General features: G+C 51.1%; 2 protein-coding genes across 3 annotated transcripts in view; both read right to left on the reverse strand.

Annotated features, from left to right (window-relative positions):
• Positions 1-145: 145 nt before the first annotated feature.
• Positions 146-4,754, reverse strand: EIF3G (eukaryotic translation initiation factor 3 subunit G). Its single transcript, XM_068980491.1, has 11 exons — positions 4,711-4,754; positions 4,516-4,562; positions 3,841-3,924; positions 3,644-3,732; positions 3,441-3,500; positions 2,167-2,271; positions 1,873-2,062; positions 1,001-1,108; positions 746-882; positions 552-658; positions 146-259 (listed from the first exon to the last, which is right to left on the reverse strand). Exons 1-11 carry the CDS (start codon positions 4,728-4,730, stop codon positions 244-246), a joined length of 963 nt encoding a protein of 320 aa, XP_068836592.1. The 5' UTR covers positions 4,731-4,754; the 3' UTR covers positions 146-243.
• An 11,987-nt stretch (positions 4,755-16,741) lies between these two features.
• DNMT1 (DNA methyltransferase 1) overlaps positions 16,742-26,666 on the reverse strand; it is a 42,985-nt gene continuing 33,060 nt past the window's right edge. The window contains exons 28-40 of one of the 2 annotated variants that reach the window (XM_068980776.1): positions 25,269-25,490; positions 24,214-24,406; positions 23,229-23,313; positions 22,905-23,033; positions 22,465-22,747; positions 22,002-22,143; positions 20,451-20,617; positions 19,868-20,045; positions 18,975-19,170; positions 18,508-18,671; positions 18,264-18,380; positions 17,406-17,496; positions 16,742-17,002 (exon numbers count right to left, since the gene is read on the reverse strand). In XM_068980776.1, coding sequence (XP_068836877.1) covers positions 16,971-17,002; positions 17,406-17,496; positions 18,264-18,380; positions 18,508-18,671; positions 18,975-19,170; positions 19,868-20,045; positions 20,451-20,617; positions 22,002-22,143; positions 22,465-22,747; positions 22,905-23,033; positions 23,229-23,313; positions 24,214-24,406; positions 25,269-25,490 — 1,999 coding nt within the window. In that variant the 3' untranslated portion in view covers positions 16,742-16,970. Of the gene's footprint in view, positions 17,003-17,405; positions 17,497-18,263; positions 18,381-18,507; positions 18,678-18,968; positions 19,171-19,867; positions 20,046-20,450; positions 20,618-22,001; positions 22,144-22,464; positions 22,748-22,904; positions 23,034-23,228; positions 23,314-24,213; positions 24,407-25,268; positions 25,491-26,666 lie in introns of both variants that reach the window. The other variant, XM_068980777.1, reaches the window with a different exon arrangement.

The following is a 26,666-nucleotide window of genomic DNA, read 5'->3' on the forward strand; positions in this document are numbered from 1 at the left end:
TCACAGCACTAACCCTGGGCAGGGCCACAGAGCAAACCCAAGATGGGGGTATGGGGGGTGGGGGGTTGGCCCAGCCCCAGCCCCACCCACAACAGTGTGATTGACATCAGGGAATAAATGGTACGGCACAAGGCTAGAGACTAGAGACTTTTTATTGCCCTGAAGCCCTCTGCTCCAGGGGGCTGCCTTCTGTCACTGAAGGGTCCCGGGGCCAGGGGCTGAGCAGCAACAGCAGCAGCTGGCTTAATTGGTTGATGGCCTAGAAAGGGAAGCAGGAGGTGGGTGAGGATGGCAAGTGAGGGGGCTCTAGACCCTTTAGGGAGTCCCAGGACCACCACCCATCTTACATACACAACACGAACTCAACGGGGAGGAGGGGGAACAGGGCACGGAGCACACCCGGGGCCAGACAGGCCTTGGGGCGTGGGGCCCTCCATGAGAAGCAAAGGACAGCCAAAGACCCACACCCCGGGACATCCCTGGTGAGGCCCACAGTCAGCCCAAGCACCAGCTACGATGCCATGAGGGGCGGCGGAGGGCAGAGGTCTTACTTGGCCCACTCGACGTTGAGGATGAGGTGGTCGTAGCCAAAGCCGGATACCCCGGCAATGGCACGCGCAGCGTCCTCGCGGCGGTGGAAGCTGATGAAGGCAAAGCCCTGGGGGAGGGAGTGGGGGTCAGGGACAACGCTCGGGGCACCGTTGGGAGTCAGGACCCCACCCCGCCCCCACGGCCACTGGCCCACCTTGGACTGGCCGGTGGTCTTGTCCTTTGCCAGGTAGATGCGGGAGATGGAGCCAAAGGGCCGGAAGAGCTCCTGCAGGTCGGTCTCACGAGTGTCCTCAGACAGGTTGGTGACACGGATGGTGGCATTGTCATCAGCTGGGCAGGCAAGGGGAGGCGTCGGTGAGGGGCTGGCCCCGCCCACGGGATAATCACAGGGTACAAGGGGTGCCCGCCCGCGAGCCAGCCCAGCACTGGGGTGCCCTCCCCACCTCACCTCTGCGGTTGGGCTGCATGGACTCCCCGCGGCGGCTGGCCCCGTCGCGCAGGCTCGGAGGCACGTACTTCCCAGTCTTGTTTTGAGTGGCCTGCACAGGCTCCAGCTCTGGGGACCAAAAGCAAGGTTAGGTCCAGCTTCCCCTGGCACAGGCCTGGCCCAGGACGCTAGCCGCTCCGGCCATGATCCAGCCCCAAGCACCCTCTCTCTCAAACCACAGGCCATCTGGGGGATCTCTTCAAGGGCTAAAGGTCTTAAAAGGACTAAAAGGACTTAAAGGTCACACCCAGGCTGATCCACCCACATGCCCGGCCTGCCAGCAGCACAGGAAAAGCACGAGAACCCACGGTGAGAAAACGCCCAGCCTCACACACACACCAGGATGGTGCACAGGGTAGCAACAGCCCCCAGGGTCCCATCCCGGGGACAGGTGACAAGTGGCTGTGCACACGAGTCACAAGTATAGAACTCCAGTGTGTGTGTGTGTGTGTGTGTGTGTGTGTGCATACGTGTGCAAACACAGCAAGCTCCTGTCAGGACAGACACACTGAGAGAACAGCCATCTTCCCTCACTACGCGCAATGTCCTTACACCTGCAGCCGTGCTCACTACAGGCTCTCACCAGCCCCAACAGGGAGAGACAGGTGACGTCACCAGCAGAGCACCCACCTGCAGCCTTTCACACAAACCAACGTGGGCTGTGGCCACAGCCTTACTGCTGTGTGGGAGGTGATAACCACCAACACTGCTGGTCCTGTCCAGACCCCAGGTGAGGATCCACGACTCCCAGAGATGCACACAATTCCTGTGTTCCACTCCCACTCCTCCCCCCAACCCCGAAGCCTGCCAGCAATATCCCAAGGTCCTGGCACCTCCGGGGAGCTTCTCCTTCTCGCCAGTGGACAGGCCCAGCTGTTCGGCCAGCTCCTTCTGCATGGGCCCCAACGTGTCCTTGTAGGGGCAGCGGGTGGTCCAGTGGTCACCCTTGCAGATTCGGCAGGACACTATCTTCTGGCCTTTGAGCTTGTTCATTGGGTCCTCCTCTTCCTGGCAGTTCAGATCCTGGCAGGGCAGGTGGGGGCAGTTCAGACGGCAGTTCAGCTGCTCCCCTGCTGCCTCCAGTAACACCCTGGCCACTGGCTCCCCCTGCCAGCCACCGCACTTACCTCTTTGCTGGTGATGAATGTCATGGATACATCATCGCTGACTGTGGTGGTGGCCACGTTGGGCCCCGGTGGGTCAAATTCTGAGTTCCCAAACTTCTTCCAGTTCTGAGCTCAAGGCAGGATGGGGGACAGGTCAGGGCAAGGACAAGTGGGACCCCCTCCATTTGCACCCTAGACTTAACAAGAGCCACCTTGAGGGTGAGTGAGTCTTGAACCCTATTCACTGCCCTCAAATGCTCCTTGGAGAAGTGATGATGACAGTTGCTATTCCCTGAGGGCATGCCAGGCCCCAGCTTCATGCCAGCTCCAAGAGTAGGGGCAGCTCTCAGCCTCATGTTACAGATGAGAAAACTGAGGCTCAGGGGTAAACAGGTCCAGAGCCAACAACCCCTGGCAGGGGCTGACCAGCTTCCACCGAGTGATACTCAGGGGTGTGCAGGATCACCCAGATTTCCAGGGGCCTGGAGCTCCTTAAACAACCTGCACCTTGGCATCCTCCCCTATAAGGGACCACAATGCTCCCCACACCTCCCTGGAATGCTAGGGGGACTGAATGAGAAAATACTTCCCACGAAGCACCTGGGTCTAACACAGAGTATGTAGGTAACTGTGCAAAACGTATTTACTGCCATCACTTCTGCTGCTACGACCACCTCACAGGAGGGCTTGGCTCTGTTCCTCCCAGGCGGCAAGCCAAGAGAAGTAAGAACCAACCCCTCCGCTCCCATTCCTGCACCTGCTGGACTTTTCAGGGCCCCCACGGACTGCACACAGGCCTCAGTTCTGCTCCAACAAAAGAGGTACACCCAGGGGACTTCCCCGGTGGCCCAGTGGTAAAGACTCCGCACTCTCAATGCATGAGGGGTGGTTTCAAGCCTTGCTCGGGGAACTAAGATCCCACATGCTGTGTGGTGCAACCAAAAAAATTAGAAAAAAACAAAAAAGCATTAGTCTCTCAATCATGTCTAACTTTTTGCGACCCTATGGACTATAGCCCACCAGGCTCCTCTGTCCATGGAATTCTCCAGGCAAGAACACTGGAGTGGGTAATCATCCCCTTCTCCGGGGTACCGTCCTGACCCAGGGATGAACCAGCATCTCCTGCATTGCAGGCAGATTCTTTACCACTGAGCCACCAGGGAAGCCACCAGGAAATTGTTTAACAAACAGTTAAACCCCACTTCTAAAAATGAAGGCAATAGAGAAAAGAACTCCTATTTTTCCTTTGAGTCAGCCCTGGAGGAGCCCCCAAGAAAGGGGGAGAAGGGTCTTACCTTCCTCCTTGCCACAGCCTTTGAGGCCTTCCGGGTCTCAATTCTGAAGGTGCGGACGATCTGTGGATAGGAGGGGAAACGTTTGGGCCTTCTGCTCCTCAAGGTTCCTAGCAGATCTTCCTCATCAAGACATCCGACACACCACTCTCTCCTAGTCCAAGTGCCCCTCAAGCAAAGGGCTCCCACCTCTTCCCCAGCCTCACCTTGAACTTCTTGCCATCCTCATCTATCTTATACTCCGTCACTGTTTTGATGTTTCCATTGATGACCTCCTTGGGAGGTGGCAGTGGAGCTGGGAGAGAGGAAGAGACAAAGGAACTGAGCCCTGGGTAATAGGGACCAGAAGGAAGGAGGCTGGGGAGAGAGACGGCCCAGGGCTGGAGTGAAGTCGGGCACTCACCTCCCGGCAATAGCTCAGGCTCTGGACTGGTATCCCCAGTGGCCAGGGGGATCCCCTTGAGGAGCTCGCTGGTGACACATTTGTCTGTGACAGGGAGTGGAGGCAGCAGGGGTCAGCTGGGGGGGCGTGGGGGTGGGCAGGGACAGGAACTCCCAAGCTGAAATCAAGGGACCTTTGGGATGATGCCTGCACCAGGAGCTGAGAAAGGTGGGACCAAGGGCAGAGGACTGGCCAGGAAGTGTCTTGGGATAGCCATTCAGGGACACGGAGCTGGCCGGTAGTAACTTCCAGCAATGAGAAAGGGAAGGGGATCCTTGACCTGAGGGCCTGAGGGCCTGAGGGCAGGGGAGGGCCATAGGCATCTGGGCAATAGTATTAATACAAAGGCAGGAGGGTGGCTGTTAAACAATTTCCTGCCAGGAGTAGGGAAGCAGAAGTGCTGGCATCAAGGACTTGGGCGGTGGCACGGCAGAAGATGGGCTGGCTGGTGAACATATGGAGTTGGAGATAGGCTGGCCCAGATGAGAGTGGCGCGGGGCAGGGGCTGGCTGTGAGGGGAGATGCAGGGTCTGACGGCGGTGCCAGGGTGGAGGATCAGAGCAGGCAGCAGTGACGGCCTGGGGGCGGCGGGGGGAGGCCGGGCTGCGGTGATCCGAGGCGACAAGGTAGACTCACCGTCCTCTCCTTCCTCTTCCACCTGGTCCGCCCAACTGGGCTTCGAACTGCGGGGACAAGTTTGTCAAAAGGAGGGATGAGTGAGGCGAGGCCCGGCTCCCGCGGCCTCAACGCACCCAGGCTCCATATTAACTCCTAGGACCGCCCCCCATCCCCGGTCTGCTTCCCAAACCCCCTCCACGACCCCTGACTCACTCAAAGTCTCCGGTCGGCATCGCAAAATCTCCACGCAGCCCAAGCCTGGGCCAAAGACCGGAAGTGAGAGGTGAAAGAGACTTCCGGCTCCGCTGCCTAGAGCAGCCGTAGCACTCCACAGCGCCCCCTACGGACGGAGGTAGAAGCGCCGGCTCTGTGAGAGGCTGGGCCCTGGTATCTTACTATTAATCGCTGAATAGAGGCTCGGCTCATTTACCTGAAAATCTTATTATTTATTTATTTATTTATTTATTTATTTATTTATTTATTTAGCTGCCCTGGGTCTTAGTTGCGGCATGTGAGATCTAGTTCCGGGACCAGGAGGGCCTGCATTGGGATCACTGAATCTTAACCACCGGACCTATTCTTTTACTTTTTTTAAAAATTAAAAATAATGACAATAAAGCTCAATTATATAGCTCTGACTGTTTGCAGGAACTGTGAGGAGGAAATTATCGTTTCCATTTTTCAGCTGAAGAAACCAAAACTGGTCTTCCTTGTCTGGAAAGAAATTTCCTGACTCAAATGATCAAGATATCAAGTCACCCCCTAACTATTCTCCCTCCTTGAGTAACTTTTTTCTCCCCCCCACCCCCCCTCGCACGGTGAGGCTTGCAGGATCTTAATTCCCTAACCAGGTATCAGACCTGGGCGCTGCAGTGGAAGTGCAGAGTCTTAACCACTGGACCACCGGGGAATTCCTAGTAACATTCTTGGCTCCCTGATATAATCTTTTCCATTTTCTTTAATTTATTGCTTATTGTCCAGCATTCCCTCTACTGCATGCATTCTCAGTGGGAGTGATATGACTCCCAAGGGGACCATAATTAATTGTTCTGTGGCAAAAAAGAAACAAAAAAAAAACCAACTTGGAGATGACAATGACTTGTGGCCTCCAAAGCCAACCCTCCCAGACAAAATCTTATTCCTAAACATTTAATTTCTATTGTTAGGGAGAAATTAAATGTAATTAGATTAACACTGATTTAAATGGAAGATAATTCCATTTTTCTCCTTTAGAGGGATGATAATGAAAAAAATGGTAAAAACTGCTGCAGACTTCAGAAACACAGTTGCCCACTTTGTTCACTTCTGGGTCCCCAGCACCCTCAGGGTGTCTACACTTGATAAGTGCTCAATTCGTGGGTATTTGGAACTGATAGGAACCAGATTATAAAGGACTTTAAAAACTAGACTAAAGATCATAGTCTCTTATATATATATTATATATATATACATGTATATATATATAATATATATAACATTTTTTAAAATATTTATTTTTATTTATTTGGCTGCATAGAGTCTTAGTTGTGGCACGTGGGAACTAGTTCCCTGACCAAGGATCAAACCCAGCCACCCTGTATCTTGAGCACAGAGTTTTAGCCACTGGACCACCAGGGAATTCCCAGCATAGGCTCTTTATCCTGCAGGCTGTGGGGTGTGAGTGAGGCACTGACATGTTCTGAATGGTGACCCAATGTGACCAGATTTTCTTGTGAGAAAGATTATTCTGGAAGCCTGTAGAGGATATGGTGGAAAGGAATAAATTAGCAGGAGACCAGGAAGGGGGCTGGGAAAATAAGTAAATAAAGAGGGTGGTTGGGAATTCCTGGTGGTCCAGAGGGCACCAGAGGATGAGATGGTTAGATAGCATCACTGACTCAGTAGACATGAATCTGAGCAAACTCTGAGAGATAGTGCAGGACAGGGAAGCTTGGCATGCTGCAGTCCATGGGGTTACAAAGAGTCGGACAAGACAGTAACAATCAGTGGTTAGGACTTCAAACTTCTATTGTAGGGGTCATGGGTTCAATTCCTGGTCAGGAAACTAGGACTGCAAGCTGTGAGGCACTGCCAAAAAAAAAAAAAGAAAGAGGGCAGTCTGGCAACAGATGAAACTATTATAAAGTTTGTACAAAGAATCAATTAACATTTGTGCAAACTCACTCAAGTTTACTTCAAGAAATGCAAAATCCAAACACTGAATGTTGCAGTTGCGCAAAACTGTAAAAATTCGATATTACTCAATGGTAGCAAAGATACAGAGAAAAAGACACTCCCGTACTTTGTTAGTGAGATTATGCAAACTCTTCAGATGGCATATTGATGATATCTACTAAAACTTAAATACACATACATGTTTTCCTTTGAGCCAGTTGACAGTTCAACCTGTGAAAAAAACCTGGGAATGTATGTAAAGATGTGAGAACAAGCTATCCGAGCAGTACTGTTCATGATAGCAAAAACTGGAAATTCCTATCTGCCCATTAACAGCGGCTGGTTAAATAGATCAAGATGTGTTATGCTGCTGGGACTTCCCTGGTGGTCCAGTGGCTAAGACGCAGAGCTCCTGATGCAGGGGGCCTGGGTTTGATCCCTGGTCAGGGAAGATCTGGCATGCTGCAACTAAGACCTGGTGTAGCCAAATAAATAAATATTAAAAGAAAAAAAGGCATGCTATGCTGTAGTCTATTAAATGCTATTCAGTCCTTAAGGAAGTAGATCTACTTGAGGTCATGTTAAAAATACATCCAAGAAAAGGAGATGAAGCAAGGTATAAAATGGCATATGCTACAGGAACCAATTTTTGTACATCTTTAATAATAGTAGATAGATATGTAGATACATTCAAGCTATTTTAGGAACAGAATTATCAAACTGTTGCTGAGAGAATGCTTTGAGAGGAAGCCATCAGGAAAGAGCAGCTTATTTCTAAACTTCTGTTTTACTTAAAATTTTTACCATCTGATTTTTTTTGGTTTAAATATAAACATATACATAAACTATAAAGTTACATTTTTTGTATTAATATATACCACACATCCTATGTTATATATGCAAGATATAATGTATGTATATATATTTTAATATATTTTTTAAATCTCTTCTTTTTTTGTGTTTACTTACTTGGCTGCACTGTGTCTTAGTCGCATGTGGGATCTTTAGTTGCAGCATGTGGGGTCTAGTTCCCTGACCAGGGATTGAACCGGGCCCCTTCCCCCCACCCCCTGCATTGGTAACTTGAAGTCTTGGTCATGGACCACCAGGAAAGTCCTTTTAACATGTTTTTCATACTCACAAATTTGCATGTCCTCTTCTAGAAGGGACCTAAGGAAATATACATCCAAGTGCACTGAACTGGCTATAAGAAGGCGTCCAGTGCAATGTGGTTTAAAGGGTTGGAACTGAAAACAGCACAACGGTCATGACTAAGGGATTAGCTAAATATTGCCCAACGAGCTTCACCCCTGTTAGAGAAAACTGTGCCCATTTCTGGCTACCCAAAAGGACCTTAACCACCAAACGCTGATGCTTCTGGGTGTTTCGACTTGGCCTCATCTTTACAGGCATACTTTGTTTCATTGCACTTTATAGATTTCCTACCAATTGAAGGTTTATGGGAACCCTGCATGGTCAGATGATGTTTATTTAGCATTTTTAGCAGTAAAGTATTATTAAATTAAAAGGTTTTTTTTTCCCCCCTAGACATAATACTATTGTGCCCTTTAAATAGACTACATAGGGCTTCCCAGGTGGCGCTTGTGGTAAAGAATCCAGCTGCCAATGCAGGAGATGTAAGAGATGTGGGTTTGATCCCTGGGTCAGGAGGATTCCCTGGAGAAGAAAACGGCAACCCACTCCAGTATTCTTGCCTGTAGAATGCCATGGACAGAGGAGCCTAGTGGGCTACAGTCCACAAGGTCACAAAGAGTTGGACGCCACTGAGCACATACACACGTATGTACATAGTGTAAACATGACTTTAAAAAATTATTTTATTTATGTTGGGCTGTGCTGGGTCTTCATTACTGTGAGGGCTTTCTCTAGTTGCAGCCAAAGGGGTTTCTCCTGTGGTGGCTTCCGCTGTTGCACACCAGGATCTTTAGAGCACAAGCTCAGTAGTTGTGCCTCACAGGCTTAGTTGCCCCACAGCATGTGGAATCTTCTTGGACCAGGGATTGAACCCCTGTTCTCTGCACTGGCAGTCTTCCCTTGTGGCTCAGCTGGTGAAGAATCCGTCTGCAATGTGGGAGACCTGGGTTCAGTCACTGGGTTGGGAAGATCCCCTGGAGAAGGGAAAGGCTATCCAGTCCAGTATTCTGGCCTGGAGAATTCCATGGACTGTATTGGAGTCTCAGAGAGTCAGACATGAGTGAGTGACTTTCACTTCACTTCCCTGGACTGGCAGGCAGACTCAACCACTGGACCGCCAGGGAAGTCCAAACATGACTCTTATTTATTTTTAAAATGTATTTATTTTTGACTGTGTTGGGTCTTTGTTGCTGCTTGGGCTCTTCTCTGGTTGTGGAGAGCAGGGATTACTCCCTCGTTGCAGTGCCCAAGCCTCTTATTGCCGTGGCTTCTCCTGTTGCGGAGTACAAGCCCTAGGGCTCCATGGCTTCAGGAGTTGTGGCCCCCAGGCTCTAGGGCACAAACTTAATTGCTGTGGCACATAGGCTTAGTTGCTCTGCAGCATGTGGGATCTTCCTGGATCAGGGATTGAATCGTGTCTCCTGCATTGGCAGGCAGACTCTTTACCACTAAGCCATCAAGGAATCCCCCAAACATGAGTTTTATATGCCCTATAAAGCAAAAAAAAAAAAAAAATGTGACTCATTATATTTTCTTTATCAATTAATTTCAATATTTGCTTTACTGCAGTGATTTACACGGAGAAGGCGCTGGCACCCCACTCCAGTACTCTTGCCTGGAGAATCCCATGGACGGAGGAACCTGGTAGGCTGCAGTCCATGGGGTTGCTAAGAGTCAGGCACGACTGAGCGACTTCCCTTTCACTTTTCACTTTCGTGCATTGGAGGAGGAAATGGCAACCCACTCCAGTGTTCTTGCCTAGAGAATCCCAGGGACGGTGGAGCCTGGTGGGCTGCTGTCTATGGGGTCACAAAGAGTCGGACATGACTGAAGCGACTTAGCAGCAGCAGCAGCAGCAGCAGTGGTTTACCACTAAACCTGCAACCTCTCTGAGGTTTGCTTGTACTTCCACTGCAGTATTCTTTCTGTATGGAATACAATTTTCTTTTTAGTTCTCTATTTATTTATTTATGTGGTGGCTACCCCACACATCATGTGCGACCTTAGTTCCCTGATTAAGAACTGAACTTGCACCCACTTCTGTGGAAGCAGAGTTTTAACCACTGGACTGCCAGGGAAGTCCCTGGAAAATTTTTCTTAAACATTGAACATGTATTTTTTTTTCAAATCAGGTATTTTCTAAGGGATAATAAAAGGGAGCCAAGGGAAGCACAGGACAGTGGGGAGAAGCCTGAGTCCAAGGTTGGACGGAAAAGAAGTCCCTGAGCCATTCTTTTGGTCCTTTATCACCACACCAACATCCTTTCCACATCCAGAGACTCCACAGGACAGCAGCCAAGATAACAGCAGGACTTCCCTAGTGGTCCAGTGGGAAAGAATCTGCCCAACAATGCAGGAGACAGGGGTTTGATCCCTGGTCTGGGAAGATCCCACGTGCCGTGGAACACTAAACTCCTGTGCTACTACTGAGCCTGCACACTTGGAGCTCGGGAGCCGCAACTGCTGAAGCCCTCACATGCCTGGAACCTGTGCCCCACGAGAGAAGCCGCTGCGATGGGAGCCCCCTGCTCACAATTAGAGAAAAGCCCGAACGCAGCAGTGAAGACCCAGTGCAGCCAAAATAAAAATAATTTAAAAAAACAGACAAGAGCAGAAGGAACTCTACAGAGGGCGTCAGGAGGGGAGCGTGGACACTCAGGGTGTGGCACCGGTCGGAAACTTGGCAGCAGTTTCAAAGGACTCACTGGTGCTCACAGGTGGAATTCCACTTCTTGGTATTCTTCAAAAACACCAGAAGCACACATCCACAAAAGGGCACATATTAGGACATGTACATGAACTTTCCTAGCAGATTTTTTCACAATGGCCCAAATTGGGAATCATTTGAATTTTTTTCTGCCATAACAAAATACCACAGACTGAACAGCTTATAAACAATGAAAATTTATTTTCTCACAGTTCTGGAGGCTGGGAGTCTGCGACCAAAATGTCCTTTTGAGTCCTATCTCCCTGGCTTGGCTGTCTTCTCCCTGCGTCTTCACATGGTCCTTATAAGGACACCAGGCCTGTTGGCTTAGGGCCCATCCTAATGACCTCGTTTCATTTATCTTTAAAAAAATTTTTTAAAGATTCTACTCTTAAATATACACTTGTACTTCCACTGCAGTGGTACTGGGGGTTATTCAACATATGAATTTTGTGGGAGACACAATGCAGGCCATAACAGAATTCAGAAATCCATCAGCAGAGGCTTGGACCAACAAACCATCCCATCTCTACAATGGAGTACCATGTAGACATAAAGGGAAGCACGTGACTGATACAGTGACATGGATGCGTGTCTCAGACACAAACGAATAGACACCATAGGATTCCACTGGTGTGAAATTCTCTAACAGGCAAAACTAATCCATAGTAACAAGTCATCTGTGATCATCTCTTAATGGAGATGGAACCAGCTTACAGTGCCAGGCAGGTGAAGGGAATTTTCTGCATCTTGACCTGGGCAGTTGATGACATAGGCAAATACACAAGTATAAAGTCCAGCTATCCTTGGAAAAAAAAAAAAAGAAGAAGAGCCAGATCTTTAGAAAAACATCCAGCTGCACATACAACATGTGTGCATTTTAATAATGAAATCTGGAAAGGAGCAAATTAAGAATCAGAGTCAGACCATCCCAATTCATTTTTTTTTTAATTATGTATTTGGCCAAGTGGAATTTTCTATCTTTGTTGTGGCATGTGGGATCTTGAGTTGCAGCATGCAGGAACCAGCTCCCTGACCAGGGATCAAACCCGAGCTCCCTGTATTGGGAGCGTGGAGTCTTAGGTACTGGAGCACCAGAGAAATCCCCAAGTTCTCTGCTTTATTTTGATTGTAGTATTTCTTGCTCTTTAAAATCCCCTCATTCTTTGTGGAGTTTGTCTGCCTGCCTTGTTCTTGAGACAGTTGGGGATGATGCTGGTCTGTGTGATTGCTGCATGCATGCCCGGCCCTGGAACCAATGCTGGAATAATAGTCAGTGGTAGATCAGTGGTTGTGTGACTGCGCCAGTTTTCAATTAGTAGTTGCAAATGATTGCATGTCAGTGTGGACACATTACATAAGTGCATGATCGTGGTCATTGTGGCAATGATGGGGTGTTAGAAAAGCTTCCTTGTGACACAAAAATGGGAAACAAGTACTGACCATTCGTTTTGGCCATTGTGGGATTCAGTGTCGTCTTTTTTTCTATAGCTTACTTTTGTTTGAAAATTGCAAATGTGCTTGAGAAAAAAATGTTGCCGATAGATACGTGCAGTAGAATAGATGAACCTAATGTTTTTTAAAGATGCAGAGAATAACTGAGTTTAGGAACATGTGGTAACGGTGGAAAACCCTAGACAGGAAGGAGACACAGCAACACTTTCATCATGGTTGCGTCTGAAGAGCACAGACGCAGAAGGGGAAGACAGCAGGTGGGGAAGACAGAGTGTCATCTGTGCTTTGAATACTTATTTCATTAAAAACAAAACAATCTGGACTTCCCCAGCGGTCCAGTGGTTAAGACTCCATCTTTCAGTGCAGGGGATGTGGGTTCAACCCCTGATCAGGGAATTAGGATCCCACATGCCATGGGGTGAAGTCAAAAAATTAAAAACAAAAACACAACTTGGCTGTTGTGGAAAACAGCATGATGGGCCCTCAAAAAATGTAGAAACAGAATGACTACAGAATAGAACTATGACCCAGCAATTCTACTTCTGGGTATATACAGAAAGGAATTGAAAGTGTGGCCTTGAACAGATGTTTGTACATCCACGTTCATAGCAGTATGATTCACACCAGCCTGAAGGTGGAAGCAACCCTAGTGTCCACCGATGGATGAATGAGTGAACAAAATGTGGTCCATCCATATAGTGGAATACTACTCAGTTTTAAAAAGGAAGGAGCTTCTGGGAATTCCCCGGTGGTCCAGTGGTTAGGACTCTGGGCTCTCACTGCCGAGGACCCAGGTTTATTCAGTACCTGGTCAGGAAACTAAAATTCTGCCAGCTGTCACGGGCATACACCCAGAGAGAACCGTAATTCAAAAAGATACATGCACCATAATGTTCAATGCAACACTATTTACAATAGCCAGGACATGGAAGAAACCTAAATGTCCAACAACAGAGGACTAGATAAGGAAGATGTGGTCCATATATGCAGTGGAATGTTACTCAGCCACAAAAAGGAATGAAATAATAGTGCTATTTGCAGAGACACGGATGGACCTAGAGACTGTCATACAGGGGGAAGTAAGTCAGAGAAAAATAAATATTGTACATAATGCTTCTTTGTGGAATCTGGAAAAATGGTACAGATGAATTTATTTGCTGAGCAGAATTAGAGATACAGATATAGAGGATAACTTACAGATAGCAAGGGAAGAGGGTGGGATGAGATGAGAGGCTGGAATTGACATATATACATTACTGTATATAACAGATAACTGAGAGCCTACTGTATAGCACAGGGAACTCTAGTCAATCTTCTGTGGTGACCTAAGGGCCTCCCAGGTGGTGCTACTGGTAAAGAGCCCGTCTGCCAATGCAGGAGACTTAAGAGACAGGGGTTCAATCCCTGGGTTGGGACGATTTCCTGGAGAAGGGATAGGCTACCTACCCACTTGAGTTTTCTTGGGCTTCTCTGGTGGCTCAGATGGTAAAGAATCTGCCTGCAATGCAGGAGACCTGGGTTCAATCCCTGGTTTGGGAAGTTCCCATGAAGAAAGGAACTCACTCCACTATTCTGGCCTGGAGAATCCCATGGACAGAGGGGCCCGGCAGGCTAGAGTCCACGGGGTTGCAGAGTTGGACACGACTAAGCAACTTTCACAATACTACAATAAAAATTAAAATTTAAGAAAAGGTTCTGCAAGCCACAGGGCATGGCCAAAAAACCAAAACAAAAGACAAAAAAAGAGGCAAGTACTGCATGATTTCATGCAGCACTGATTCCATGACTCCAACTCCTATGAGGTCCCTAGAGGAGGCAATCCACAGAGACAGAAGGTAGACGGTGGGGGCTGGGGGCTGAGGTGGGGAGGGATGGGGAGTTAGGGTGTTTTTAAAGTGAAGTGTAGTTGATTTACAGTATTGCTAACTTCTATTGTACAGCAAACTGAGTCAACTATACATGTATGTATTCTTTTCCATATTTTTTTCCACTGTGGTTTACCACAGGCTTTTGAATATAGTTCCCTGTGCTACATAGTAGAACCTTATTTATCCATCCTATATATAATCATTTGCATCTCTGACCCCAGACTCCCAATCCATCCTTCCCCCAGCCTTCAGAATTGGTGTTTAATGGGGACAGAGTTTCAGTTTCACAAGATGAAGAGAGTTCTAGAGATGGATGGTACTGATGTAATTGCAGTGTGAAATTACTTAGTGCCGTTGAACTGCACACTTAAAAACGGTTAAGATGGAAAATTACATCATATGTATTTCACAATTTAAAAAAAATAAAAATGAACATGCACGCACACACACACCATAAACCTGAAACCAGTAAAAAACGCAGCGACACTATTTATGAAACAGAAAGTAACAAGTGTGGGCAAAGATGTAAAGAGATTTGAACATCTGTGTGTTGCTACCACAAATGTAAAATGGTACAGCTGTTTTTTCTGCTGGTTCCTCAAAAAGTTAAAACATAGAAGTACCCTGTGATCCAACAATTCTGTTCCAAGGTATATACTCCAGAAACTTGGAAGCAGGAACTCAGAGAGATACTTGTACATCAGTGTTTACTCCAGCATTACTCACAAGAGCCAGAAGGTGGAAGCAATGCAAATATCCACTGACAGACTGAAGGGCAAAATGTGTAGACATACAAGGGAATGCTATTCATCCTTAAAAAGGAAGTTCCAACCAGTGCTACAACATGGATGAACCTAGACAGCGTTCTGCTGAGTGAAAGAAGTCAGACGCAGAAGGCTAACTATGATCCCATTTATATGAGATGCCTAGACTGGGGAAACTCAAAGTATAGGGTAGAGGTTACCAGGGCTGGGCGGGGGGAGGTGGGGAATAAGGGGTTATTATTTAGTGGCTATAAAGTTTGTTTGGGATGATAAAAATGTTCTGGAAATACACAGAGTGATTGTATTGAATGCCATTGAACTGTACACAAACACACAAAAAGGCTTAAAACCCCTCAAATCTCAGTCATGATTTTTGACAGAATAAATTAGATTATCAGTCGTTAAGTCATTTCCGATTGTGACCCCATGGATTGCAGCATGCCAGGCTTCCCTGTCCTTCACTGTCTCCCAGAGCTTGCTCAAACACATATCCATTGAGTCAGTGATGCCATCCAACCATCTCATCCTCTGTCGTCCCCTTTTCCTCCTGCCTTCGATCTTTCCCAGCATCAAGGTTTTTTCTAATGAGTTGGGCTCTTCACATCAAGTGGCCAAAGTACTGGAGCTTCAGCTTCAGCGTCAATCTCTCCAACACATATTCAGGGTTGATTTCCTTTAGGATTGACTGGTTTGATCTCCTTGCAGTCCCAGGGGCTCTCAAGTCTTCTCCAGAACGATAGTTCGAAAGCATCAATTCTTTTGCGCTCAGCCTTCTTTATGGTCCAACTCTCACAGCTATATGACTACTGGAAAAAACCATAGCTTTGACTAGACAGACCTTTGTGACACAATGGAAGAGTCCATCCAAGGATGCTCAGCATGGTGCTGTTTACAACAGCAGAAACTTGAAACATTTACTTACTTACTATGTGGTAGATTAGTTGCTAAGTCATGAAGTCATGTCTGACTCTTGCAACCCCATGGACTGTAGTCTACCAGGCTCTTCTGTCCCTGGGGATTCTCCATGCAAGAACACCAGAGTGGGTTGCTATTTCCTTCTTGAGGGGATCTTCCTCACCCAGGGATCAAAGCTGAGCCTCCTGCATTGGCAGGCAGATTCTTTACTGACTGAGCCACCAGGGAAGCCAGATTACTTATGAAGGAGCTGAATGGATTTTACATTTGAACGCTCTCTAGTCCTTTAGTCTTGGGATTAAGGCACCTGTGACTTGCATGTCATGTTCCAGTGGAGGTGCCACAGAATGCCCTCCTGAACACATAGAGGAGGGGCAGGTGCTACTTGGCTGACTGGGCATGTCAGCCAAGGCCACATCTTAACAGTGGCCCTCTGGGGCGTTTGTGCTGGTGAGTGACACTTCTTTGTCTGCTTCTGCTTCACTGTCACTTTATACAGGTCTTTCCCAAAGATGAACCAAAGAACAGGTCTGTTCCTCCTAGAATTCAGTACCACTGAGTCAGGCTGAAAACAAGGAAAGTCCACCTAACAGATTCTTAAGCAAATAAAGCGTTCGTCTGGGGGTGGCAGGCCAGGGCTCCAAGTGATGCTTCTCTTCTCGTGCCGCCATCCGTTGCGTGGGGCTTCTGGACTCGTGGTCCCAAGACAGCTGCTACACTGCCAGGCATCACAGCCCACTCCAGACCAAAGAGATACAAGGCCACAAGGAAGGCCAACTAAGACTTCCTGGGGACTTCCCTAGTGGTCCAGTGGTTAAGACGCCATGCTCCCAATGCAGGTGGCATGGGTTTCATCCCTGGTTGGCGAATTAAGATCCTGCATGCTTCACAGTGTAGCCAAAAAATAATCAAAATAAAAGGCTTTCCTGGAAACACCACCAGCAAGTTCTACTTGCATGTTATTGGCCAGCACTGAATCACAATCTCTACCCCAAACTCACAGGGAATGATCTAACTTCAGACGAACACCTCTGTGGGATCACACTCAGCACTAAGGACCCCACTCGCATCCGGCCTCAGTGGAGAGGCACCCAGAAGTCCCTTGTAAATTGTAAGTCGCCACCCAGGGTGATTTATAGGAGAGATTTATTTGAAGAAATATTACAACATATAAAAACTACATAAAGTCTTAATTTCCACTTCATACAGTGGTAAATTTGATATAATGCGTAATAAAAAACTTTTAAAATCCAGAATGGACAAAGTACTGCACAGTTTGATCACTAAGTCAAATTAGCCGATAGGCAAATCTCACTGAAGAGCTTCATGTCAGCCAAGGCCACAAACACCGCATACGACACACCTGAACTGACTGATTGACATGTGAAAATACAACAATATCAGTGCACGCTGGGGATCTCTGGTGGCAGAAACATGGGTGATAGGAGGAGAGAACTAGTCCTTGGCAGCCTCCTCCTTGATTTTAGCTGAAGGGAAATAAAAGGGAGAGTCACTGCAGGGAACGTATGTTACAGTAAGCAACAGACAAGTAAGACAGGTACATTAATCAGGAGCTATGTTAATACCCAAGTGTCGATATTAAAGGATGACCAGGTAAGAACCTGTGGCAGCTCTGTATCAACATTCAGAGACTGAGCCCTGCTCAGGTGTCCCCTAAAGGCTTCTAGATGGCCTGGGTTAGCGTCCACAGTGGGCCCAGACGAGCCAGACTCTGCCACAGGACAGAACCGGGCCCCAGTGCCTGTCCACTTACCCACCCACCTGCCTGCTCAGTCTCAGCAACCCTGAGAGAGACGTGAGGCCACTGGGTGAGCTGCCCCAGTCTCAGAGCCTAATGTCACACCCTTGCCGAGTCCGCCCCCACCATACCTGAGGTGCTCTCGCGCGCTTTGGCCAACATGCAGCGCTTGATCTCCAAGCCGATGGCTTTGGCCAGTGGCGGCGGCACAGCATTACCCACCTGCAGGAGGGAAGGAGGGCGACACCTGGTTTGGCACGGCCGGAGTCAGCACCAGCCTCCACTCAGACCTGGGCACTGGGTCCCTGGCCTCAGGCTCACAGGGGCCTCCAAAGCCCTTCCACTGGACCCTCCTCCCACCCCAAACACTGATGGGTCAAGAATCAGCCAGAGAAAGGGGATTTAAAGCGCTTTAGAAAATCTTAGAATCCAGATACAGAAGCCATCAGGTCTCACATCTGGCTGAAAGCTGATACTCCGGGAGAACAGCATGTTGGGGGAGGTGAGGGTGGTGTGAAATGGGAAGGTCTCGCTGTAACCTCAGCCATGCACCTGTTACTTGGATGTACCTTAATTAAGAGCCAAACCTAGTATTCTGAGAAACAGGAGGAAATATTGGTTCATTTCAACACTTAGTGACAAGACAGTGAATGTGTACCACCACACACTCAGCCTGCTCTGTGTGATGTGCTGGAAGTTTCCTTTGGGCTAAATCTTCTTCCGCTGTCAATAGCAACCACACACTTAGTGATTCCGCCTGACCCATGAGGACCCGAGGCCCCAGGGATGGCTGGTTACCCCTTTCTTACCACCACCCTCCTGGGAATACTGAGGCCAGTGAGTTAACCAGCTGTGGGGGTTCAGGGTCCCCTCAGAAGTGACTGTGTGAGCCGAGCTCCCCACAGACCCACCCCACCCTCGTCTCCCTCTTGCTGGGCCTGCTTCGTGGGAGCTGCGGGCCGGCCCTGCCTCAGTGTCCATCCACTGACCTGCCGGTGCTTGTCCAGGATGTTGCCGAACAGCCGATAGGTGTCAGGGAAGCCCTGGGAGCGGGCACACTCCCGCACGCTCACCACTCGGTGCTGCTCGGGGTGGAGCACGCGGCCCTGGGGGCGAGAAGCATGGTGGGGGAGGGTGTGAGAGGCAATCACCTACGACCGTGCCACAGGAAGCCCACGCTGGCCCTGGCCAGTGAGTCCGTCCCCACCAGGCCCAAGGGGCCCGCAGACCTACCTGCTTACCCATGGGCTCAGGGTTGGTGACAGTTGTGCTGAAGAAGCCGTCCCACTCAAGACGCCCGTAGAGGCCAGCCCAGTGGTTGTGCCTGTTCCCAGTGTGGGGCAGGCACCAGGGGATAAGGGTGTTGAACTGTCGGGCCGCAGGCTCACAGGGCTTGCCTGCAGGGAGACAGGGCTGTGATGGGGCCGTGGTGGAGGACAGTCCACCGGGTGGAGCCTCCCCATAAGCCCTGCTTTCAGCAGCCTTTACTTAGAGCAGGGACACCCAGGTCCGGTGGGTCTGCACCCAGCTCAGGGCCGCTGGCCTCCTGAGCCCCTGCACCTCCTGCTGAGAAAGCCTGAGACCGTGCCCCTTCCCTTGAGCCCCCCACATGGCTGCAGATCCTAACGGGGCTGGAAGCTTCACACCAAGCAGGAGGAAGCCATACCCAGAGGCCAGGGCACAGGGAGGGGTTGCCCCACCTTCCACACAGGAGCAGACCCCGCGGAGGGCGCCAGCGCTGCTGCAGCCGTTCTTCTTGTCGTGGTAGTTGTACCGCAGCTTCCGGGCCAGGGTGCCGTCAGAGAGCCGCACCTCAATGTTGGGCAGGTCACGCCAGTCCGAGCCCGGGGCCAGGGGGATGTGCCGCATGCGGGCAGCCACCAAGGCGCTCATGTCCTGGAGGAGCACAGAAGGCCCGGCTGTCGCCCAGCTGGGGGAGCACCCAAGCAGGTGCCATGGGGGCTGGGTGCTGTCATGGTGGGCACTGGGCACGCTGGCGGCGACTAGGAGCCCCCAGGCACTTGTATCCCACTGGGGGAGACTGACAGTAACCCCAGTGCACAGCCTGGAGTCATATACGTGCATTGACAACTCCAGAGCGGGGATGTGGGATAAGGGGTGGACGGGTGAAGGGGCGGCTTCGGGCAAGTGCAGGCAGGGTTTGGGAGGAGCTGGCGTGGCACAGGTGGAGCCAGAGGTGGGGAGTCCCGGGGTCTCCCAGAGAACAGGGGTGGTGAGAGACGCGGTGGGAAACAGTGGCCATTCCAGACCTATTTAGGAAGAGTGTAAACTCTTCTAGAGTATAAGGTCTTCCTAGGCCTATTACTTCGGAGTAATAAGCTCTGATGAACACCCCACGCCCAAGTACTGCGGTGGGGGAGGGTGGTGGTGGAGAGAGGGTGGGTAAGAGGAGAAGCAGGAGGCGGTGAGGTGGTGAGGCTGGGGGCCAGCTGAGATAACGCTGGGCTAGGGGTGAGCGATCAAGAGCAGGAGTGGAAGGGGAGGGGCAGACATCAGCTCCTCCAGCCCAGGCTGGGCTCCACCCGCAGCTCTGTCCCCAACAGGCAGCTGCAGGGAGGCCTGCTCTGGTCACCTTGCAAATATGATCCCTGAGGATGGGCTGGTACTGCGAGCCCCGGAGCTGCCTCTGGAACCAGGACTGGGGCTCCCCGTTGTATGAGATCTCCAGTGCCGAGGCCCCGTTCCGGATCTCGGGGAGGTCGGACATGGTGTCCCGCACGGTGATGGTTCGGAAGGGACCTGAGCTCAACCTGCAGCAAAGCATGGAGGGTTGGCACCTCTGGGACACACAGCTACTGTTACCTGAGTCACAGCTGCTGTTACCTGAGTCACAGCTGCTATCCCCGATGGCTGGCACCGTCTTCTCCAGAAAAGGGGACCTCGACTCGGGGTCAAAGGGCTACCCGAGGTCACCGGGGCAGCACTCTCCTCAGACCCTGTGTAGAGCGTGGGCTCTGGCTGTGGCCCTGTACTCAGGGTGCTCGGGCAGGATGAGCCCAGAGGGGCAGAGCGTTCTGGGGGCAGGCTGGACCCCACACCACTGCTCCTACTAACACTTTCTCCGGGCCCGGGGCCTTGTCACTGAGGTCCCCCGGCACCACCCTGCTCCCCCAAGCCTCACCGGCACCACGACCATGGGCGGGCAGGGCTCCTACCTGGTGATGTTGCTGACAAACTTCTTGTCGTCCACCACGACGCTCAGCTGGCAGGCCCGGGGCGCGAACACGTGCAACGGCTCGGGGAACAGAGGGAGTGGCTCCCCAGGGGCTGCAGCCAGGATAATGGCTCGCCTCCGAGTCTGGGCCACGCCGTACTGACCAGCCTGTGCAGGGAGGACCAGAGACACAGAGTCAGCGGGCACCCTGACTCGCTGGTCCGAGGGCTGAGGTCCGTGGCATCTGACTTTGGGCAGCATCTGGCCGGTGGGAAGCTCACCCAGAGCCCTTAGTTAACCCACCGTGCTAGTGCTAAGTTGCTTCAGTCACGTCCGAATCTTTGCAATCCCATGGACTGCAGCCCACCAGATTCCCCTGTCTACGGGATCCCCCAGGCAAGAATAGTGGAGTAGGTTGCCATGTCGTTCTCCAGGAAGTTAACCCACAGGCTTCCACCTAACCAGAGTGAGGCCAGAGGGCAGGACAAGCGATCCCAAGAGGTGGCCAGCAACCGCAGGGGAGGTGGGAGTGAGCTCAGGAGATGCTCTCAGCCGGTTCTTTGGACACATGGGGGTGCCGTGGTCTTAGCACTGGGGAGGAGAGCAGCCAGGAGAGACACCAGGAGCCGCGCCTCCTGCCTGGCACCCCACAGTCACAGGGACAGAACGTGGCCGCCAGCGAGGCTTGTTTGGTGAGGCTGAGACACTGTGGAGACCAACAGGGAGGGCTTGGGGCCGAGTGCCACCCTCTCCCCTCCACACGCTGTTTTCCAGCCATCTCTCCCTCCTGTTTCAGCACCCGTTTCAGTTTTAGTTATGCCATCAATTACTGAACAGGCACACACAGAGCAGTCGCTCTTCAGAAGAGGCCTCATTCCCTCTGACCACCCCAAGGCCCTGTCGCTGCAGACACAGCCACTGAGAGGCCCCTGGAGTTTCACCATGCACACCCTCGAGGTGTTCATAAGCACGTCCATTCACCCAGAGACTCGGCTGTTTAGTCTATAAAACAGTGTGGTCTATGTGTGGTTCCTGACCCACCCTGTGTGGGAGTCTAACTGCTACCTGGAGTTCCACAGCTGGGCACCCCTACACCCCATCAGGGGAAACGAGCTGGAAACGACGCAGCAAAGAGGTCTCTTGCACATGGTCCCTCAGGACTTGCTGGGGTCCTGGCTCTGAGTTCCTCCAGAATCTCAATGCCAAAGGCTCCATAGTGCAGTGCGGGCCAGCATCTGCCTCCACCAGGCTATAGGTCATCACCCTACAGCCTGACCCTTTGAGGAGTTTTGTTTTTAATTTTTGGCCACATTCAGCAGCATGTAGCATCTCAGTTCCCCACCAGGGATAGAATCCACACCCCCCCACGTGGAAGTGCTGGGGAAGTCCCCTTTGGAGCTCTGTTTTCAGTTAGGGACAGTTTGTGGCAGCCCAGGGATGGCTGCCCCCACCTCTGGCCTCTGCGTGCGCCCGTGTGCCCCTGCCCAGGCATGGCTGCCCCCGCCCCTGGCCCCTGCCTGCGCTCGCCCGCCCCCGCCCGCCCCGGGCGCACCTGCAGCACACCGAAGGTGCACTGGTAGCCCATGCGGACCAGGCAGCGCAGCGTCAGCTTCAGGACCATGGAGCGCTTGAAGGAGACGAAGTTTCGAACGTTCTCCAAGAGGAAGTAGCGGGGCCGGTAGTAGTCACAGTAGCTGTGGGGGACAGGAGTGACCGAGAGAGTCAGCCCCACGCCTGGAGAGAGCAAGGCGGCCTCCTTGGCCAGAAGTCACTCCCAACTGCTTTGACGCCCGTCAAGACAAACCTGCCGGCTCTCAGGGTCTCTCCCTAGTGGAGAGGGAGCCGTGAACTCCCTGAAGGCTGAGAGTGGCGCCTCGCTCAGCAGCGGCCTTCTGTAGGAGTGAAGGCTAAAGCGGTGACTGCTTGGCCCTGGCACCAGGCGTTGCAGCACAAGGGCAGGCCAATTAGTTGCCCTTGGGTGGCACTGAACGCAGAGGGGCTTTTGCTCTGTTTACCTGAGGAAGGAGACCACCAGGGAGTTCTTGAACTTGGAGTAGGTTCGAGAGTTGAAGCGGTTCATGCCACTGAAGCCCTGGCAGGGCGGCCCGCCGCACAGCATCTCCACGTCTCCCTTCTGAGGCAGCTTCTGGCCGCGGGAGTTGGTCACCTCCCCAGCCATGACCAGCTTCAGCAGGACGTTGCAGTCCTCTGTGAACACCGTGGACGCAGGGTTGTTGAGCCGGAACGCCTGGGCCGCAGGGTCCCACATCTCGATGGCCCAAAGCGTCTCCGAGATGCCTGGGTGGGGGATACAAGGACACAGACGTGTCATGAACTCCCCAGAAAGAGACTCTTTAGTTGGAACTGTGGCCAGGGCCACAGAAGTCTTCCAGACACAGCCTGCCTGATCCAGTTTTTAACAGGTTGTGTGGAGAGACCCGCCCCCGGAGCGTACCTGCTTGGTGGAAGCCTTCTGACAGTCCCCCACAGCCGGAAAACACGTCCAGGGTCCGCAGCTTCGGCAGTTTGATTTCTGTCTCCAGTTCACTAGGCTCACACGTCTGAGATTTTGTCCTGTTTTTTCCTGCAGGAGACGGACCCCAAGTCAGAGCAGGGTCCTGACGGGCTCGCCTCAAAGCCCCTGGTGACTCAGAGTCCACCTCGTTTTGAGGGAGGTAACATCAGAGGCTGCTCTTCCATACTGATTGACTCATGAGTATCCAAGCTAGAGGACACAGACTTGAAGAGGAACCTGGGGGAATGACACACCACGACATACCTTTCCCCTTCCCCTTCCCTTTATTTCCAGGGCTCCGGGCGTGGTTCGGAGGATCTTCAAAGCTTTTGCTCTTGGCGTTATAGGCCTGAGGGGGAAAGAACCACAGTGGTCTGGAAGAGAAACACCAGTTCCCTTCTCTAACAAATAGGATTTAAGTTAATTTAATAAGAATATACTTCATTTCTTCCTAAGTATGGCCAGAAGCCAAGAGGGCTTTGATTCTAATAGAGGAAAGGGGAAAAGTCTATTAATAAAAATGTTTTACCTGGCTGACAGAAATTCCTGCTATTTTAAGTACCTGGACTACTCATTCTAAAAACAGGCAAATGTTATTATCAGGCTGTACAGACCAGAACCTGGGGGAGACACGGGTTATCTTAAGACCATACATGCCTGTCACAAAGAAGCTGTGCTCAAACAATTTAACAGTGATTAGCTTAAATCAACAGACACCTGGCTCTTCTCTCTCTCAATAACCAGGCCACAAGCTCAGCTATGAGGCTGAAGGGACTGGGGGCAGGGATTCATCTCCTGGGCCTAGAGGTCCATTTCCCTAACTCATAGACACTGGCCAGACCAGCAGAGGCCACCTAACAGTCTACAAAAATTGTTATTTGTGTGTGTGTGTTAGTCGCTCAGTTGTGTCCGGCTCTTCGCAATGCCATGGACTGTAGCTCGCCAGACTCCTCTGTCTATGGAATTCTCCAGGCAGGAATACTGCAGTGGGTTGCCATTCCCTTCTTCAGGGACTCTTCCCAACCTAGGGTTTGAACCCAGGTCTTCCACATTCCAGGTGAATTCTTTACCGTCTGAACCACCAGGGAGGTCTGAGTTATTGCATTAGGATGTTAAAATATTTCATTTTGCTTTAAGTGTTAAATTCCAGATCAACCTGAGTGTCACAGACTCATGCTCTGGGTAAGTAAACTTCTCGGGCGCTGTGTCTGACCCAGATGCCCTCCCTGCAGTGAGCCCAGGGCCCCACCTCGAGAAAGTAGAAGCGATCGGGGCCACCAGCAGAGAAGTCCTGGAGGCACTCAGGCAGGTCCTCTCCGTACTCCACGGTGCAGCGGCCCTGCACGGCCTTGAAGTCCACCACGGCCTCCTCATCGCTCCAGTAGAGCAGGTTGATGTCTGCGTGGTAACTGGCCGGGGTAGACTTGTGTGTGTTCTCCGGCCTGGGAGTGCAAGAGTCTTAGTTAGTTCGTTTGTCGCAAGCTGAAAATGAATTAAATGGCATATTCCTGGGGATGTGCTCATAGGATCAGAGGGTAAAGACTAGGCCCCATGCCTCACTAAGTCACCTTGATTACTAACCCCCTTAGTCGGCACTAAACACCACAAACTAAGTGGGATTTCTTACTGTGATCTCAACTAAGGGTTTGCTTGCTCTTTATGCCTCCAAGAAGACTGGGTGGGCCTGGGTTGAGACCAGTTGCCGACCTCCTATTGAGAAGCATGTCTAGAGCTGCCTTCTTCCCCCTATGCCTGCCAGATTCCTTGTTCTCTTAGTACCTGTTACTTCAAAGACTTCAGAAAAACTTTCCTGTATGTTAGCTAAGAAGTGGAGCAACTGTAGACTTATCTGTATGGATCAGCTTCAGTTTAAGCTCCTAAGTACTATCAGGATCCCAAAAACTCAGTGAAGCCAAGACCTTGGGACAGAGAGAAACCCCAGAAACGGAGAAGAGGGCCTGGAAAGGACAGGAGGACTGGCAGTAGGGAGGGGCGGAACACAAGGGCAGCTTAAACAGATATCAGGGTTTTGATGGCGCCTCAGACAGAGCCCAGGATATGCCATGCCTGCCTTGGTCGCACTCTGGACCTCCGCTCACTGATCTCTTTTGGACAAAGCTCTGCAGCTCTAAGACAGGAATCCAGGGCTGTGTTACACAGTTGTAGTGATCCTCAGCACCCACCAGGTAGTCAGGAACACCTGGGAGGACTACCTCCTCCGCCCCTTAGACCACCACTGTGTGTGCGATTCACTACCTCCCATGACTCAGGCAGAGGCCCCTGGAGGGCAGAGCCCTCACCGACCTGTAGAACTTGTTGACCCTGATCTTGATGTCTGTCTCATTGGGCCGGCCGTTGCTCTTCTTGCTGCAGAAGATCTCCTTTATGCGGCCAACACGGTAGGGCTCGGGGGCATCCAGGTTGCTGCCCTTGATGTAGTCCGAGTACTTCCGGTAGTGCTCTGGATACAGAGCTTCGTCCACAGGCTCCTTCCGGGGGCGTTTCACAGGACTGGACAGCTTGATGCTGCAGAGAGGCGACTACTCTGAGTGACTGAACGTCAAACGTTAGAAAGTGGTTCGGCGTGACTGACCAGTGATGATCACTGTTTAAATTCCAGCGCCTGAACTAACGCAGCTCAGTACCCTGAGCACAGATTTAGAGATTCAATCTCATCCACACTTTAACACAGGTATTCCCCATCTGTGCTCTGGGTCTCGCTGCTGAGGTTGTTCACATTCTCCCTGCACCTGGCCTTAGGGCAGGACTTCCTGGCAGGTGGTGTGAGTAGCTGTGATAAACAAGCCCTGCCCTGGCAGAAGAATTGCCAGTGAGCTTCCCCTTGCCTTGGACAGGCAACTTGGAAGGCAGAGGCCTTGTCAACCCAGGTCCCTGAGTGACACAACAGTCTTGAGTCCCCTGAACCACAGTGGACACACAGTCCAGGCAAGAGGTAAACTCCTGTGGTCTGAGAGTTGTGGCGGTGGCATAACCTACATTCTGACTGAGGCACTAACCTCGGGGCACTGCGGGAGAGGCCAAGGGAGAAGATGGGCAGTCTGGGCTAGCCGAACCTGGCCCAGCCATGTACTGGTGGAATCAGGCCATCACATCAGATGCCAAGCTGCCAGGACCACAGGGCCACACTCTGAAGACAGGAAGTTGAGCAGTTCAGGAGGGCAGGTGCCGTGTGTTCCTGCCAGGCCCCCCAAAGTCTGTCAGGCCCCAGAGACCCTCTGAGGACCTGTGCTCTCACTTCCAGCTGGGCCAGGAATACCTGGTCAACAGCCCTACAGGCCGGCCTCCCCTTCCAGGCCAAGAACTGGTGTTTCAGGGCACCATGCACACTCACTTCGCAGGGCTGGGAGGACTGAGGCTCTGCAATTCAGTGCATGGGTTGACTGGGTTGAACTCATTCAGTTGAATGGGTTCCAATGAGGACTCGAGGAAAATAAGTCGGGAAACTGAGCTAAGCTTGCCAAAATGCTGGTTGTAAATCCAACCACACGCTAGTTCTAAGAACCAACAAGGAAGGGATCAAGTGTGGGAAATATCTGTGGCTTTGATTTTTCCCTGAAGAGCCTCAGTCCTTTGATGTGGAAGTCTTTTGATGCAGTTCCCAGTTACCAAGCAGTAACTCACAGTCAGCCTTTACACTAAGCCAGGCACTGTGCTAATAAGCACCTTTTTTTTTTTTTAATT

The sequence above is a fragment of the Capricornis sumatraensis genome, chromosome 9 (genome assembly GCF_032405125.1).
Source record: "Capricornis sumatraensis isolate serow.1 chromosome 9, serow.2, whole genome shotgun sequence".
Taxonomy (NCBI): Eukaryota; Metazoa; Chordata; class Mammalia; order Artiodactyla; family Bovidae; genus Capricornis; species Capricornis sumatraensis.

Excerpts from the sequence above, each read along its gene's own strand:
- EIF3G (XM_068980491.1), bottom strand. The coding sequence starts at position 4,730 with ATGCCGACCGGAGACTTTGA. Across the intron at positions 2,272-3,440 it reads AGGCTGTGGCAAGGAGGAAG|AACTGGAAGAAGTTTGGGAA; the intron begins GTAAGACCCTTC and ends CCTTGAGCTCAG. Across the intron at positions 883-1,000 it reads CATGCAGCCCAACCGCAGAG|CTGATGACAATGCCACCATC; the intron begins GTGAGGTGGGGA and ends TTGCCTGCCCAG.